The sequence below is a fragment of the Garra rufa genome, chromosome 6 (genome assembly GCF_049309525.1).
Source record: "Garra rufa chromosome 6, GarRuf1.0, whole genome shotgun sequence".
NCBI lineage: Eukaryota > Metazoa > Chordata > Actinopteri > Cypriniformes > Cyprinidae > Garra > Garra rufa.
The window spans coordinates 28,594,185-28,608,207 of NC_133366.1; the positions used below are offsets into that span (position 1 = coordinate 28,594,185).

Below are 14,023 nucleotides of genomic sequence, written 5' to 3' on the forward strand. Positions count from 1 at the left end.
ACTAGCCATTAATATACTCTGCTCAAACAGCTATTGACAGATTCTGTGGCATGCCTGAATTTGCACTTCATTTAAGCATCAGCCTTTAGCATTTCTCGTTTTTACTAGGACAGGAATGCTTTTTTATCCTTGTATATGACATGATGTATAATTGATTGGCTAGAATGATCTAATATGTAGCCTAAAGCTCATTTTTGATTAAGATCTTAGAGGGAATGGATACAATGGATTAAGAGAGAGAGAGAGAGAGAGAGAGAGAGAGAGAGAGAGATGGTGAGAGGTGGGGGAAGAATTAGAAAGAGAATTAGGAAGACTTACAGATGTAGAAGAGCTTTATGAATGTATCTGCTTGTCATGTCACTGACATATAATGGACACAAACACGGAAGTCTGTCACTTCCAACCAGTGCTTTTCCTAAGAGATTAATACAGTATTAAGTGTAAATGACTTAACACCAATCCACTTACAAGAACACATGCTAAAATCCTGGTTGTTAGAGTGCTGACCACAGTTCTACTGTAGAGAAAATCACCAGAGAATGAGTTGCTTGTTCTACCAAGGAAGTTGTGGCTATTTTAATTTCACATTAAGAGGAAACACTATGCCCACTGTACTCTTTAATTAGATGCATACTTAGATTGTCCATGAATACAGGAGAGTAATGATAGTAATAACAGTTATGGTGTGGATTAACAAGTCTAAATATTATTGAGACAAGCTGATTGTGATTATTCAATGTCAGATATAGCTAAAATGGTTTCACTTTTGGTTTCACTGATATCTACTGTACTGCATGTACTTTTTACTTGTAACTTTTGAGGTTGGTTTTATACCTATTGATATATGGAATCTGTGTCACCATGCTAATGTAATTAGGTTTCAGAGGCAACACTAATCCATGGTGCAGGAGGCAGCTTTAGAAATCCCCACCACAATAGATCATGATCACAAGCTAGTTGCATAGTAAGTGGATGAAGGATGAATATTCACACAATGCATTCTCATTGAACTTGATCTATCTTGCATAAGGCCAAATGACAACAAATTAAGACTAAACACAAGAAAATCCTGATAACAAAGTTTTTTTATTACAACAGTTTCAATTTTCCATTATTGATAAATGGTTTGTGGCAATATAACATGGTTGCTGAGGTTTATTTCTTTTACAAAACCCAAGAAAAAAAACTGATCTACAGCTGAAAGCGATCACATTGAATTTACATTTTGAAAGGTGATAACCGCCATACAACAAGACAACCAAGACAGGGTGCAACACATAGCAACCCCAAAACCACATCAATAAAAAGGGCACAATCAATTAAAATACAACACCAGGTCCTTAGAAGTGTTTTCACATCTAGACTGAATTTGCTTTTTTTTCTTCCTCTTTCTTACCAATTAAAAAAGCATTTCACTGAAGCAGCACTAACAAGAAGGTGTTAATCATTACCGACAAAAAAAACAAAAAACAAAGATTGTGCAGTGTATCCTAAAATTTGAAATAAAAAAATATGATGCCATAACTTTGTGAGCTGGTCACTTGTCGACAAAAAGCCACGCCTCAATCGGATGATGAGAATTTGGGGATATCCGCTAGGCCACGCCCCCTTGTCCTATGGCAACAGTAGAAACCAATGCAAAACAGCCCACGGTGGGCACCAGATGAATCCATGCCACATGCTCCTGGAATTAGAAGCATTCTGTTCTTCTCATCGCTGGACTGGACAAGGGAGGCGGTCCGGATGCATCTAGGTGTTGCTAGAAGGGTCGGCTCATCCCATCTGACAGTGATGCAGCTTTTTTTTTTCTTTCATATTTTCTTTTTTGACATTTTGGTTACAAAGTTATACTGCTAAAAGAAGTGAATGAAAAGAAGGCAATGCAGGGAAGGGAGTGTGCACAGTGCATGATGGCAGCTTCACGAGGCCGCCTGCTTCTCCTGTTCAATGGCTGCAGACAAAGAAGAAAGAATAGAATTCACTCAGATTCTGTGTAAATTTGATAGCATTCTAGGAGAAAACTACAAATTATAACCTAAGGCCACAGATATCACAGCTTATTGTAGTTATGTAATAACAGACAGAAAAAGTACAGTTTTATGCTGCAATACTTACTTTCTTTAGATGGCAGTGGGTTTTTCTCCTGAGTCTCAGTCTTCTTCAGCTTGCTTTTGTCAAAGCTGGTGACCTCATCAAGGTTTGGTTTGTCAGACATGATTGGTTGTTTTCTCAAGGAACAAAAGAGAATACAAATGTCATTTCTTTTCCCTCTTTTTTGTCTGCAAAAGCATTTATGCAATAGCGAGGGTTGCTCCTCTAAAACACCCGAGGCTCTAGAAATCTATTGTTCATTTAGAGAAGATTTGCATCACATCCCGCTGATGTTCATGACACTGCCACACAGAACTGAACAAAACCGCACCCTTTCTGAATGGCGTCTGAGGCAGCAAAAATTGAATATTTACATAACAATAGCAGTTCCCACGCTGAGGTTACAATATGAATAATTAAACGCGACAGTATTTGTGTTTTTCTTTTAGTTGTATTTTTTCTATACTAAAAATCCTACATACTTTTGCTCATGATTCCATTTCTTTCGAGTGCACGGTCAGGCAAACCATTCAAGGCTGCCTTTTGCAGAATGTGATTGCATTCAGGAAAACCACCGCCCTGTACTGACTGCTTTATCACTCTCAGCACACAATGCTGCCGTTTCTTTCAACGCCCTCTTCACCAATCACACGTTATAACACATTAGCCAACTGTGCTTTTGATACAAGGCAGCAAATGTGCCAAGTGACATAACGAGTCACATCCTTATTAATGCATTTGCAGCACAAAGAGGCTTAACAAAGGAAAATAGGTTAACCGCCTTGATCGCCTGAAGGTATCGACTTTAAAGCAACATTTGCCTATTCGTTTTTACTATTTGTAACATTCTAAAGATGTTTGAACACACCGCATTTTCAAATAAGGCATATGCTTTGTATCCCAGTATTATTTGGAAAAGATTTCACGTTCAATAAAAATTGTGATATAACGGTTTGCATTTTTACCAATTGTTAACACTGTACCAACAGCATTATTAAATATGCGTAGCTCTAAAATACATACCTTTGTAGACGGATTAGAGTTTGAAGTCTTACGCTGAATAACGTTGCAGTACTGTGGCGCGCCAATGCGCAAGCATGAAATATATAGAGGGAGATATGCTAATCAAACGCTGACGTCACTTCTCTCGTTCTCTTGGAGAACAGAACAGGGTTCAGGTAAAAGGAATTTAATATTATCCAAAGTATTCGTTTTAATCAGAGACATTCACAAACTGAAAGAAAGAAGTGACGTGGTTTATGGCAAGGAGGTCAATTCATCGATCATTTATTTTTATTTTTGAGTTTTGAGTTTTGCGTTGAAATGATTTCAGTATCGTGCCGACACCATCTGGTGGACATGTTGGACTGTAACTTTTAATTTCATGCAAACTCTTTATTTATTTATTTAGTTAGTTAGTTAGTTAGTTAGTTAGTTAGTTAGTTAGTTAGTTAGTTAGTTAGTTAGTTAGTTGTCAGATAGCAAAATAAGTTGCATCGCGTTAGATATGTGTATACGCGTTTTTTAATAAATAAAAAAGTAGTTACTTAGCGTCTACAAATGATATATTAAAATTAGGAGTGAAATTCATGTTCCATATGCAATGTAAACATTGAATCTTTATTTTTTTGTCCACCGTTTGTACTTATTTTTTCAATATTTTTATTTTATACCTTTCGCAATAACTTTGGGGAGATTTTTATGTGCCGATGCTGGGTGCTTTTAATTTGGTATTGACCCGGAAGTGTTTTTGAACCCATGTGCGTTCATGTATTTAGAATTGTTCACGTGTGGAACGATGGATTTGTGATGTTATTGGATATTTTGTAATATAGCATCTCAGAAAACATGAAGTTTGCATACAAGGTACTACAGACACTATTTTACTTTTGATGCTATTCTCGTGAATAATTGTATTTTTTGTTAGACATTTATGTGAGACCTTACCTGCTGGTTATCATATAAGCAAATAAACCTGATCGTTTGTTTGTGAATATTTTAATTTAACGTGTTCGTGTTTTCTTCTAGTTTTCCAACTTATTAGGGGCATTTTATCGCCATGGGAACCTTTGTTTCTCTAAAGATGGGAATTCTGTCATTAGTCCTGTTGGCAACCGCATCTCCGTATTTGATCTGAAAAAGTGAGTATAAGGCCATTTCATAATAACACTGATTTAATTGCCAGGCTAACTACGTTTGTACGTTGAAAATGCTCACTGAGTTAAAAATCTCATTCGCAAATTTTACTGTTTTAACTGACGAAATGTTGTGTTTTGTATTTCTTCAGTAACAGATCAGAAACCTTACCAGTGTCCACCACAAAAAACATCAGCTGTTTGGGAATCTCTCCTGATGGGAATCTTGCCATACTTATAGATGAAGGTATGGAAAAGTCCACCATTCTCCATTGCATATTTTTTTCTGTCATAAATACTTGGAGACCATTTTAAAAATAATTGAATCTAATTTAAAGAGTTAAATGTTGTGATGTAAAATCTTAATCACAACAACAGAAATGATAATTGTTGATAAGTGGAGTAATTTTTCATTATGAATTCTCACCAACAGTGACATTTCAGGCCATATGGCTCTTCTTCAGACAATAAAAATATTAAAAAGTAGGCACATAAATGCATCATTTTATGTGATTGTTTTTTGTGGTTAAGCTCCCTCATTGAGCTTTTTTTGCCTGCTGAATGTGCACACTTTTTGTCTCATTTTTGCTAATGCAAATTCAATTTCATATTACAGATCCCATACCTTTTCTGTGTCAACTTTGTGACACATGCCATTTTAACTTTGTACAGAAGATCAGATTTCCTTGCTTCCAGTGAAGCACACTTTGCTGTATTAAGATGATGGCACTACTGTCTTCTGTAAAGCTGCTTTATAGCTGAATCAAATTTTTGCAACATCAGCACTGTTATTGAACTTAATTAAGCTAACACTGAATATTGACACTGTTGTTTTTAGAGCTGCTTTACAGCAAAATTTGAACTGTTTCCGTTGATGAATTTCCATAATTAATTCTGCTATTTTCCTGTTTATCACTGTGAAGATTGCTTTGACACAATCTGTATTGTATACAGCATATAGCAATAAAGATGACTTTTTTTTTTGGAACATGCTGGATATCATGGGTCCGCAGTTTTTTTCACAAACTTGTGGCTTTGAAATGTTGTTTAAGTAAATGCTAATGGGAGATTTTGAATTTAATGTTAATATTTTAATTCAACTTTCATCTGTAAAGGAAAACAGATAATGAAATAATAAATGACAATAAATGAGAAAACAGAAAGATTTTACAAGTGGATTTTTGAACCTCACTTTTTAAATTGCTATTTTTTTTTTTTTTTTTTTTGCTGAGAGAGTTTTAGATTTAACACTGTTAAATAAATGTGTTTCAGATGGAGCAGCCATACTGGTCAGTTTGGTCACTCGGGCAGTACTTCACCATCATCACTTCCACAGTCCTGTTCACAGCGTGTCCTTCTCCCCTGATGGAAGGTCAGCTATTACACACAGCACTTATTATCTTTGTAATATGATTTTATTACAGCTCTTATTACATTTTCCCTGGTCTTGTTTCTTTGTTTTTAAAGGAAATTTGTGATAACAAAGGAAAACGTGGCTCTAATGTATCATGCACCTGGAAGAAACCGAGAGTTTAATGCATTTGCATTAGACAAGAGTTATTATGGACCATTTGACGAGACAACATGTATCGACTGGACAGATGATTCCAAGTGCGTAACAGCTTTTTTCCTCTATCATTTGATGTATGAATGCTGCTAAAAAGAGCATTCTCTTTTTTAACAGCATACTGTGAATTTTAGACTTCCTTGGACTCTTAAAGGAATAGCTCAGCCAAAAATGAAAATTTGCTGAAAATGTATTCACCCTCAGGCTGTCCAAGATGTAGATGAGCTTTGTTTCTTCATTGGACACATTTGGAAAAATTTAACCTTAGATCACTTACTGGATCCTCTGCAGTGAACGGGTACCATCAAGAGTCCAACCAGCTGATTGTAAAGTAAAAAGCTGTATGTTTGAAAAAAAAAATGCATCCATCATTTGATGTTTTAACTTTAAATTGTTGCTTATGGCCAAGTCCATCATAAATTCATCTTAAATAATAAAGCTTCCTTCAGTGTTTTCCTCTCATATTAAAATCCACCACATATTTGTTTAGAACTGTTGTACCTTGTAAGCAGTGCTTGATCTGTGCATATTTCTTTCCTGATTAAGATGAGGCATCTTTTTCACTGGAGAAAGTAATGTTATAATAAGATGACTGGAAATAATGGTTAAATGTTAAAATGTCTTAATGATGGATGTTTCTTAAGCTTCACAAGATGTAAATTCATTGACCATGTGGATTGCTTGTGGATTATTGTGATGTTTTTATCAGCCGTTTGGACACTCATTCTGATGCCACCCATTCACTGCAGAGGATATATTAGTGAGCAAGTGTTGTAATGCTAAATTCTCCAAATGTGTCCAATGAAGAAACACAACTAATGTACATCTTGGATGGCCTGAACTGTTCCTGTTAGGGATCTTCATAGAGCATGTATAAAAATTTGTTTAATGTATTAATATAAACAAATCACATGTTCAGTGTTTGTTCATTTTTAATACTGATTTCCCACATAATGCTTTAGCCCTGATTTTTCTGTGAATTTCTGTAGTAATGTGTTTGAAATTTAATGAACTGCAAACAGTGCAGATGGAAATAATTAAAACATTTATCGGACCATTTTTTACTACTATGTGACTGATTAAACTCTCGCTCTGCTGATAACTAGGTGCTTTGCTGTGGGTAGTAAGGACATGACAACCTGGATCTTTGGAGCAGAAAGATGGGCGAATCTCATCTACTACTCGCTTGGTGGTCATAAGGACATCATAGTGGGCTGTTTCTTTGAGAAGGACAGCTTAGATGTACGTACACATTTATGTAGCTCGGGTGAATGTTTTTGCATTGCTGTAATGACATACCTGTGCTCACATATGCCACCTGTAAGCTGTTTCCTTTGTTTTCACAGATGTACACAGTGAGCCAGGATGGCACTTTGTGTGTATGGGAAAGTGACACTAAGCTTGAGGAGTTAGTTAAGGGCCCAAAATACTCTGAGAGAAAGAAGATGGAGGAGGAGAAAAAAGGGAGAGAAGAAAGAGACGGAAATGAAAATGATGATGTTGAAGATATTGTAGGGGAAGATGAAGAGACCAGAGGAGATGTGATTAAAGGAAGTGCAGATACACCCAAACAAGTGGAAGGCATCAAAAATGCCCGCTATTCACAGAGCAGCAAGTGAGTTTTTTCCTCTCTGAAACCATCCTTATTTCTTCTATCTATAGGACTATTCTTAAGACTTGTTCACACCAAGATCATTATTCTTGTTATGAAACATGGCAAACGCTCTTATGTCTCTGTAATTAAATTTAAAAGCTGTCTTTTACTGCAGACACTATTTTAACAAGGAGGGTGATTTCAACAAGTTGACAGCTGCAGCTTTCCACAAGAAAACACACATCCTTGTGACAGGTTTTGCATCTGGAGCATTCCACCTGCATGAGCTGCCAGAATTTGACCTCATTCACTCACTCAGGTTTGTCGCATATTTCCAGTGAATCTTGTATTTGTCAAAAATCTCCAACAGGGCTGGGAGTCAAAGCTATTTTTTTGTGAATCAGACTTCACTGTTTACAGTGTATGTTATTGTGTGCAGCCTGTGAGGTTTTATGTCTTTTATATAGAGTGAAAGATCTTGGGAGTTGTAATTGTAAAACATTCAGATGAAGATTGCTACATTTTTGCCTAGCCCTAACAAGCAGAGTATTGTGTATTTAATGTATCTTCAGTCTTAGTAACAAGTTTTTGTAACTACATTGCTGTGGCTTTATTCCATGCTGAATATTGAATTGTAATGTAGCATAATATCGAATCTAGTATTTCAGATCAGAGGATTTCTGCCATTGCTATGAATCCCACTGGTGACTGGATTGGCTTTGGCTGCTCAGGTATTGTTCTCAACTAGGTTTGTTCCACAGAGCACAACAGCATGCTGCCCTTACTGTAATGCTTTGTTTCTGTCCTGTATTAAAGGTCTGGGCCAGCTGCTGGTCTGGGAATGGCAGAGTGAGTCCTATGTGTTCAAACAGCAGGGACACTTCAACAACATGAACTCTTTGGCTTATTCACCTGATGGTCAGTATCTTGTTACTGGAGGAGATGATGGGAAGGTAAGTGTTCTAACACTAGGTTTTTGTCTAAGGAATAAAGAAGAGAGATATAGTTAAACTGTTGCTTTCCAGGTTAAAGTGTGGAACACCAACAGTGGACTGTGTTTTGTGACGTTCACTGAACACTCCAGCAGTGTCACCAATGTTGTCTTCACCTCCAGTGGCTTTGTGGTGGTCAGCGCCTCACTAGATGGCACTGTTAGAGCATTTGACCTGCACAGGTATCAGCTGTTATCCATTTTAAACTATGTACTCATGGTTGCACAATACTTCATGCTTGAGTTTCCTCTGTAATGTTTATTACTTCAGCCCATATTCTTTTGTCCTTCTCCTATGCCATATTATAAATATAATCTAAAAGTATAAATATAAATGTTACTATAAATAAGATAAATATGATTGTTTAATTAACTATTAAATAAATTGTATTCTCAAGTTTGGTATTGGTCCAAATGAAAACTTGTTTCAGTTTAAATGTTTAAAAAATGTCTATTTTATTCATCACTAATAAAAAAAAAAAAAGTCAGCCTGGTTTTGTTATTCAGCCTATGTTCACAAATTAGGTGTTGAATCTATTCATTGTGAGTCAAAGTAGGCTGCTCAAAAAATGATTTGCCAATTTCTCTAGTTAATAGCTCTCTTTACTTGTACACTTATGCTTGTAGAGATATAGCTTGAAGTGAATGTTTTGTATGCAAATTTTGCATTGCTAAACACCGTTCTATCTTTATTCTTACTTTGTTCTCATTCTCAGGTACCGGAACTTCCGTACCATGACGTCTCCACGTCCGGCTCAGTTCTCCTCTTTGGCAGTGGATAGTAGTGGGGATTTGGTGTGTGCAGGTTCTCAGGACTCTTTTGAGATCTTCCTATGGTCCATGCAGACTGGACGACTGCTAGAGGTCAGATACCACCTAATTAATGTCCTCGTTTTTGATCATGTGACAAGTGCACTTAATTGTTTTTTTTTTGTCAATAAACAGAATACTAGAAATTACAGTTATTGGCGAACTTAAAGGTAGATTTAGTATTTAGGATTTTCTTAAGGTTTGGCTTTTGGCCCAGTTGGTCTATAATTTTCCATTTCAGCCAAGAATAATCATTACAGTGCAGTTGTCATTGCTGAGCCTTAAAGTTGATATGTAATTGAGTTCTTTGTCAATCTTTACTGTTGGAGCAGGTGCTCAGTGGTCATGAGGGTCCTGTCAGCAGTTTGTGCTTCAGTCCAGTCAAGTCTGTGCTCGCCAGTGCGTCATGGGACAAAACAGTCCGTCTGTGGGATATGCTGGACAGTTGGCAGACCAAAGAGACCTTGCGGCTCACCTCTGATGGCAAGTTCACAAAGTGACCGTTTATGTAAAACTGTTTAGAGAGAAATGGAGCAGGTGGTTTGGAAAGAAAAGGATGTGTTATTTAAAGATGTCTTGCACCTGTTTTTATTCAGGACTTGCTGTAGCATATCGTCCTGATGGTCAGGAGTTGGCAGTTGCCTCTCTGAATGGTGAGATCACATTCTGGAACCCTCAGAGTGGAGGACAAGCTGGCTCTATTGCTGGGCGTCATGACCTGCAGATGGGTCGTAAAGAAACTGAAAAGATCACTGCTAAACAGTCTGCCAAGGGAAAGTAAGTTACAGCACAGATAGCTATATATACACTGCCGCTCAAAAGTTTGGGATCTGTACGATGTGTACGTATGTTTTTTAAAAAGGTATCTTATGCTCATCAAAGTTCCATTTATTTGATCAAAAATACTGAAAAAAAGTAATGTTATGAAATATTATTGCAATTCAAAATAATAGTTTTTTTATTTATTTTAATATACTTTAAAATATCATTTATTTCTGAGGTGCAAAGCTGAATTTTCGTCAGAAATCATTCTAATATACTGAGTTCTTACTTTTATTGTCAGTGTTGGAAACAGTTTTGCTGCTTAATATTTTTTTGAAACCTATAATATTTTTTTCAGGATTCTTTGATAATTAAGATGTTAAGAAGAACAGCATTTATTAAAAATAGAAATCTTTTCTAACAATAAGTCTTTACTATCACTTTTTGTCAGTTTAACCCATCCTTGCTGAATTAAAATATTAATTTCTTTCAAAGAGAAAGAAAGAAAAAATGTACTGACCCTAAACTTTTTACGTTACTTCCAGTAAGCCTAATTTACCCTACTGAACCTAGATGTGTATGAAACCGACATTAATCACTTATTTCCTCCAACTGATTTGTAGGTCCTTCACCTCCTTGTGCTACTCAGCAGATGGTGAATCAATCCTTGCAGGTGGGCAGTCAAAGTTTGTGTGCATTTATAACATCAAGGAACAAGTTCTGATGAAGAAATTTGAGATCTCCTGTAACCTCTCTCTGGACGCAATGGAGGTACATACACTCATATTAAGCAAACTTATTTGTTTGTATTCACTGCAGACATAAAAAATCTATAACGCAAAACTTACCATTTTGATAATGTTAAGACTATTTCTTCATAGCATATTCTAATTATTTACTTATTAAAAGGGTTATGAACTCATTATGTGACATATAATAGAAACATACTATACATTTCAGAACTCACAACATCCTCATTAGTCCAAAAACTTTAGCTTTTACTGAAACCAAGCTTCCTAAATGACTGATTTAGTAATTTGAGTTTTTATTACGATAAAGAGGTAACACAAATCAACATCTAAATCCTACTAACATTGTACGTGCACCTAAGGAAACATAAAAATGAGAAAACTCTAGCTTAAGTAATTCTGCCATGTTCTTTTTTCAGGAGTTCCTTGACAGGCGTAAGATGACTGAGTTTGGTAGTCTCTCTTTAGTGGATGAAGGCGCAGGGGATGGAGACGGAGTGGAGCTCAGTCTTCCTGGAGTCAAGAGAGGTGAGTCCACATCTGCCAATCAGTATAGCTGAGCATTTTGTTTTTAAAAGAATTGAATGAATTATTAGCTAATGTATACTGGCTTTTGGATGCAACTCTCATGCCTGTCTCTCCTCATCTATAAGGTGATATGAGCTCCAGACACTTCAAACCAGAGATCCGTGTTAGCTCTCTCCGCTTTTCTCCTACTGGTAGAGTTTTTGTCTTTACAGCACAACACACTGATAGAGATTTCAGTATATTGAACTATTCTGAATCATGTTTATCCAGACTTCCTAATATTTTCATTCAATACGGAGCGGAATGATGATGTTTTGGCCTACTTCTCCATTCAGGACGCAGTTGGGCGGCAACTTCCACTGAAGGGTTGTTGGTCTACTCTCTTGATGCCTCGCTGGTGTTTGACCCCTATGATCTAGACATGGATGTCACGCCGGCAAGCATACGGCACCAGGTGAAGAAAAAAGAGTGGGCATCGGCCATTTTGCTGTCTTTTCGGCTAAATGAAATGCCACTCATAAAAGAGGTTCTGGAGGCAGTTCCTTATGACCAAAGTATGTTCCCTCCTAAACTTGTCAATACATATTCAAAATACATAATTTTGTTGTCATTCCTTTCATGTTATTGTTTGATATTTCAGTTACAGTTATATGTAGCTCACTGCCAGATGTGTATGTGGATAAGCTTCTGAACTTTGTGGCCTCAACATTGGAAAAGTCCAACCACCTACAGTTCTACCTCAGCTGGGCGCAGTGTCTGCTTACCTTACATGGACAAAAGCTCAAGAACCGGTCAGCACCATAACTTTTTTTCAGAATGAGTGTACAATAGTTTTGAGTTATTGAAATTATACTATATTTGCTGTCTTTAAATTGCCCATTTTTGCACTTAAAGGGATAGTTCACCAAAAAATGGAAATTCTGTCATTACTCACCCTCATGTCGTTCCAAACCTGTAAGACCTTCGTTCGTCAGAACACACATTAATGGCGCTTTTCCACTACACAGTACCAGCTCGACTCGGTTTGGTTTTCCACTGTGTAAAAGTTGTACCTGGTTGTCATAGCGACGCTGCAAGAAACTGCCGTGATGTAATCTTCTACGCGACACACACCCGCTGTCTGCACCTCCTCGTTTGACCACGGCGTATTCTTCCGAGTTGCCATAATATGTAATGGATTGGATATGTCACGCAATCTCTGGCCAAACAGCAGTCTGCTGTGTTTTCACGTCACATTTTAGTATCGCCTTAGCTCGCCTCAGCTCGCTTGGAACCTCGCCGGAGGTGGTACGAAAAAAAGTACCTGGAAGCCGGTACAGGTACAATTTTTACACAGTGGAAAACCAAACAGAGCCGAGGCGAGCTGGTACTGTGTAGTGGAAAAGCGCCAAAAGATGCTTTTGATGAAATCTGAGAGCTCTCTGGCCTTCCATAGACAGCAAGGGTCCTACCATGTTCAAGGTCCAGAAATGTACCAAAAACATTGACAAAGTAGTCCGTGTGATATCAGTGGTTCAACCGTAATTTTATAAAGCTACGAGAATGCTTTTTGTGCGCAGAAAAACTAAAATAACAGCTTTATTCAACAATACTTAAACGTATATGTGTGGTGCTGCTGATGTATAACATGAATGCGCTGCGCCTTGTTTGCGTTCAGAGGAATGTTTGAATAAATTTGTTATTTTAGTTTTTTTCCCATGCAGAAATGTGAGGAGAAATGGTTCATGCCCTATTTTGCAGTGTTTTAACTGTTGTTGAGCACTGTTAGACTGTTAATGTGTCTCATTTTCAGATCTGGAGCTGTATTGCCTACTGTACAGCAGCTGCTGAAGAGCATCCAAAGACACAGTGATGATCTGTCCAAACTGTAAGCTTTACATAATTCTATAAAGAAAGCAATGTTAGTTTTTCTTTATGGGTCAAGTTTAAATATAACTTTTGCTTTCTTCCTAGTTGTGACTGGAACATTTACAACATTCGTTACGCCGCTGCGCTGTCTAAACAGAGAGGGATGAAAAGAGCAGCAGCAGAATCCCTTAGTGATGAAGAGGAGGAGGAGGAGGCAATGGATTCTGGAGGTGATGAGGAGAATATATCGGATGAGTCTTTAATTGTGGAAAACTGATCATGAACACTTCAACTGAAACATAACAGCCACTTTAGGGCTTGGACAAGCAGTTATTGTGCAGATTTATGTATTTTGTCAGTGTAAACATGGACAGACAGCATTTACAAACTTGTAAAACATGATATGAAACAGTTTAGATTTTTATATGTAACAAATAAACATTGGCTCAACTATTGATAAACGTGTTGTTGATACTTTTTTATTCTTGTTTGATGAATGATGTGGAAGCTAGTTTCTGCCGCGGAGTGAAAAAACAAATAAGGTAATTGCAGCATGTTTGAAAATTCTGACTTTTTGTCCTGGCAATTCTGACACGGTTAGTTCTGTTTTAGTTTATAATTGCAAGGAAAATGTCTCAGTTTTGAAAACTTGCAATTACCATTTTATTATTTTTTGTTTTATCTCTGTTTTTAATTGTGGTGGAAATAAGCGTATATAGAAAGAAACGATTTTTGTCTTATTATAGAGAAACTGTTGATTGAAATATAGAAAGAGTGTTCACAGGGTTTGTTTTGTTGGATTGTTTTCAAATATGAATAGGCCACCGCAGCTTCTTTACATGCCTAATAATGAGCACAGTGTCTCCCAAATTATTTATGTCCCATTTGGCTGTAGCTGTGATGGCAGACTGACCATAACATTTGCATAGAATTGTATGCACAGTATTG

General features: G+C 36.9%; 1 protein-coding gene across 1 annotated transcript; it reads left to right on the forward strand.

Moving 5' to 3' along the window:
• The first annotated feature begins 3,835 nt into the window (after positions 1 to 3,835).
• Positions 3,836 to 13,536, forward strand: LOC141336484 (periodic tryptophan protein 2 homolog). Its single transcript, XM_073842134.1, has 21 exons — positions 3,836 to 3,957; positions 4,120 to 4,232; positions 4,379 to 4,473; positions 5,499 to 5,598; positions 5,694 to 5,837; positions 6,900 to 7,035; positions 7,140 to 7,408; positions 7,563 to 7,706; positions 8,048 to 8,118; positions 8,204 to 8,340; positions 8,413 to 8,561; positions 9,095 to 9,242; positions 9,521 to 9,671; positions 9,785 to 9,965; positions 10,574 to 10,721; positions 11,119 to 11,227; positions 11,353 to 11,418; positions 11,563 to 11,781; positions 11,868 to 12,018; positions 13,020 to 13,094; positions 13,181 to 13,536. Exons 1-21 carry the CDS (start codon positions 3,940 to 3,942, stop codon positions 13,350 to 13,352), a joined length of 2,796 nt encoding a protein of 931 aa, XP_073698235.1. The 5' UTR covers positions 3,836 to 3,939; the 3' UTR covers positions 13,353 to 13,536.
• Positions 13,537 to 14,023: the final 487 nt, after the last annotated feature.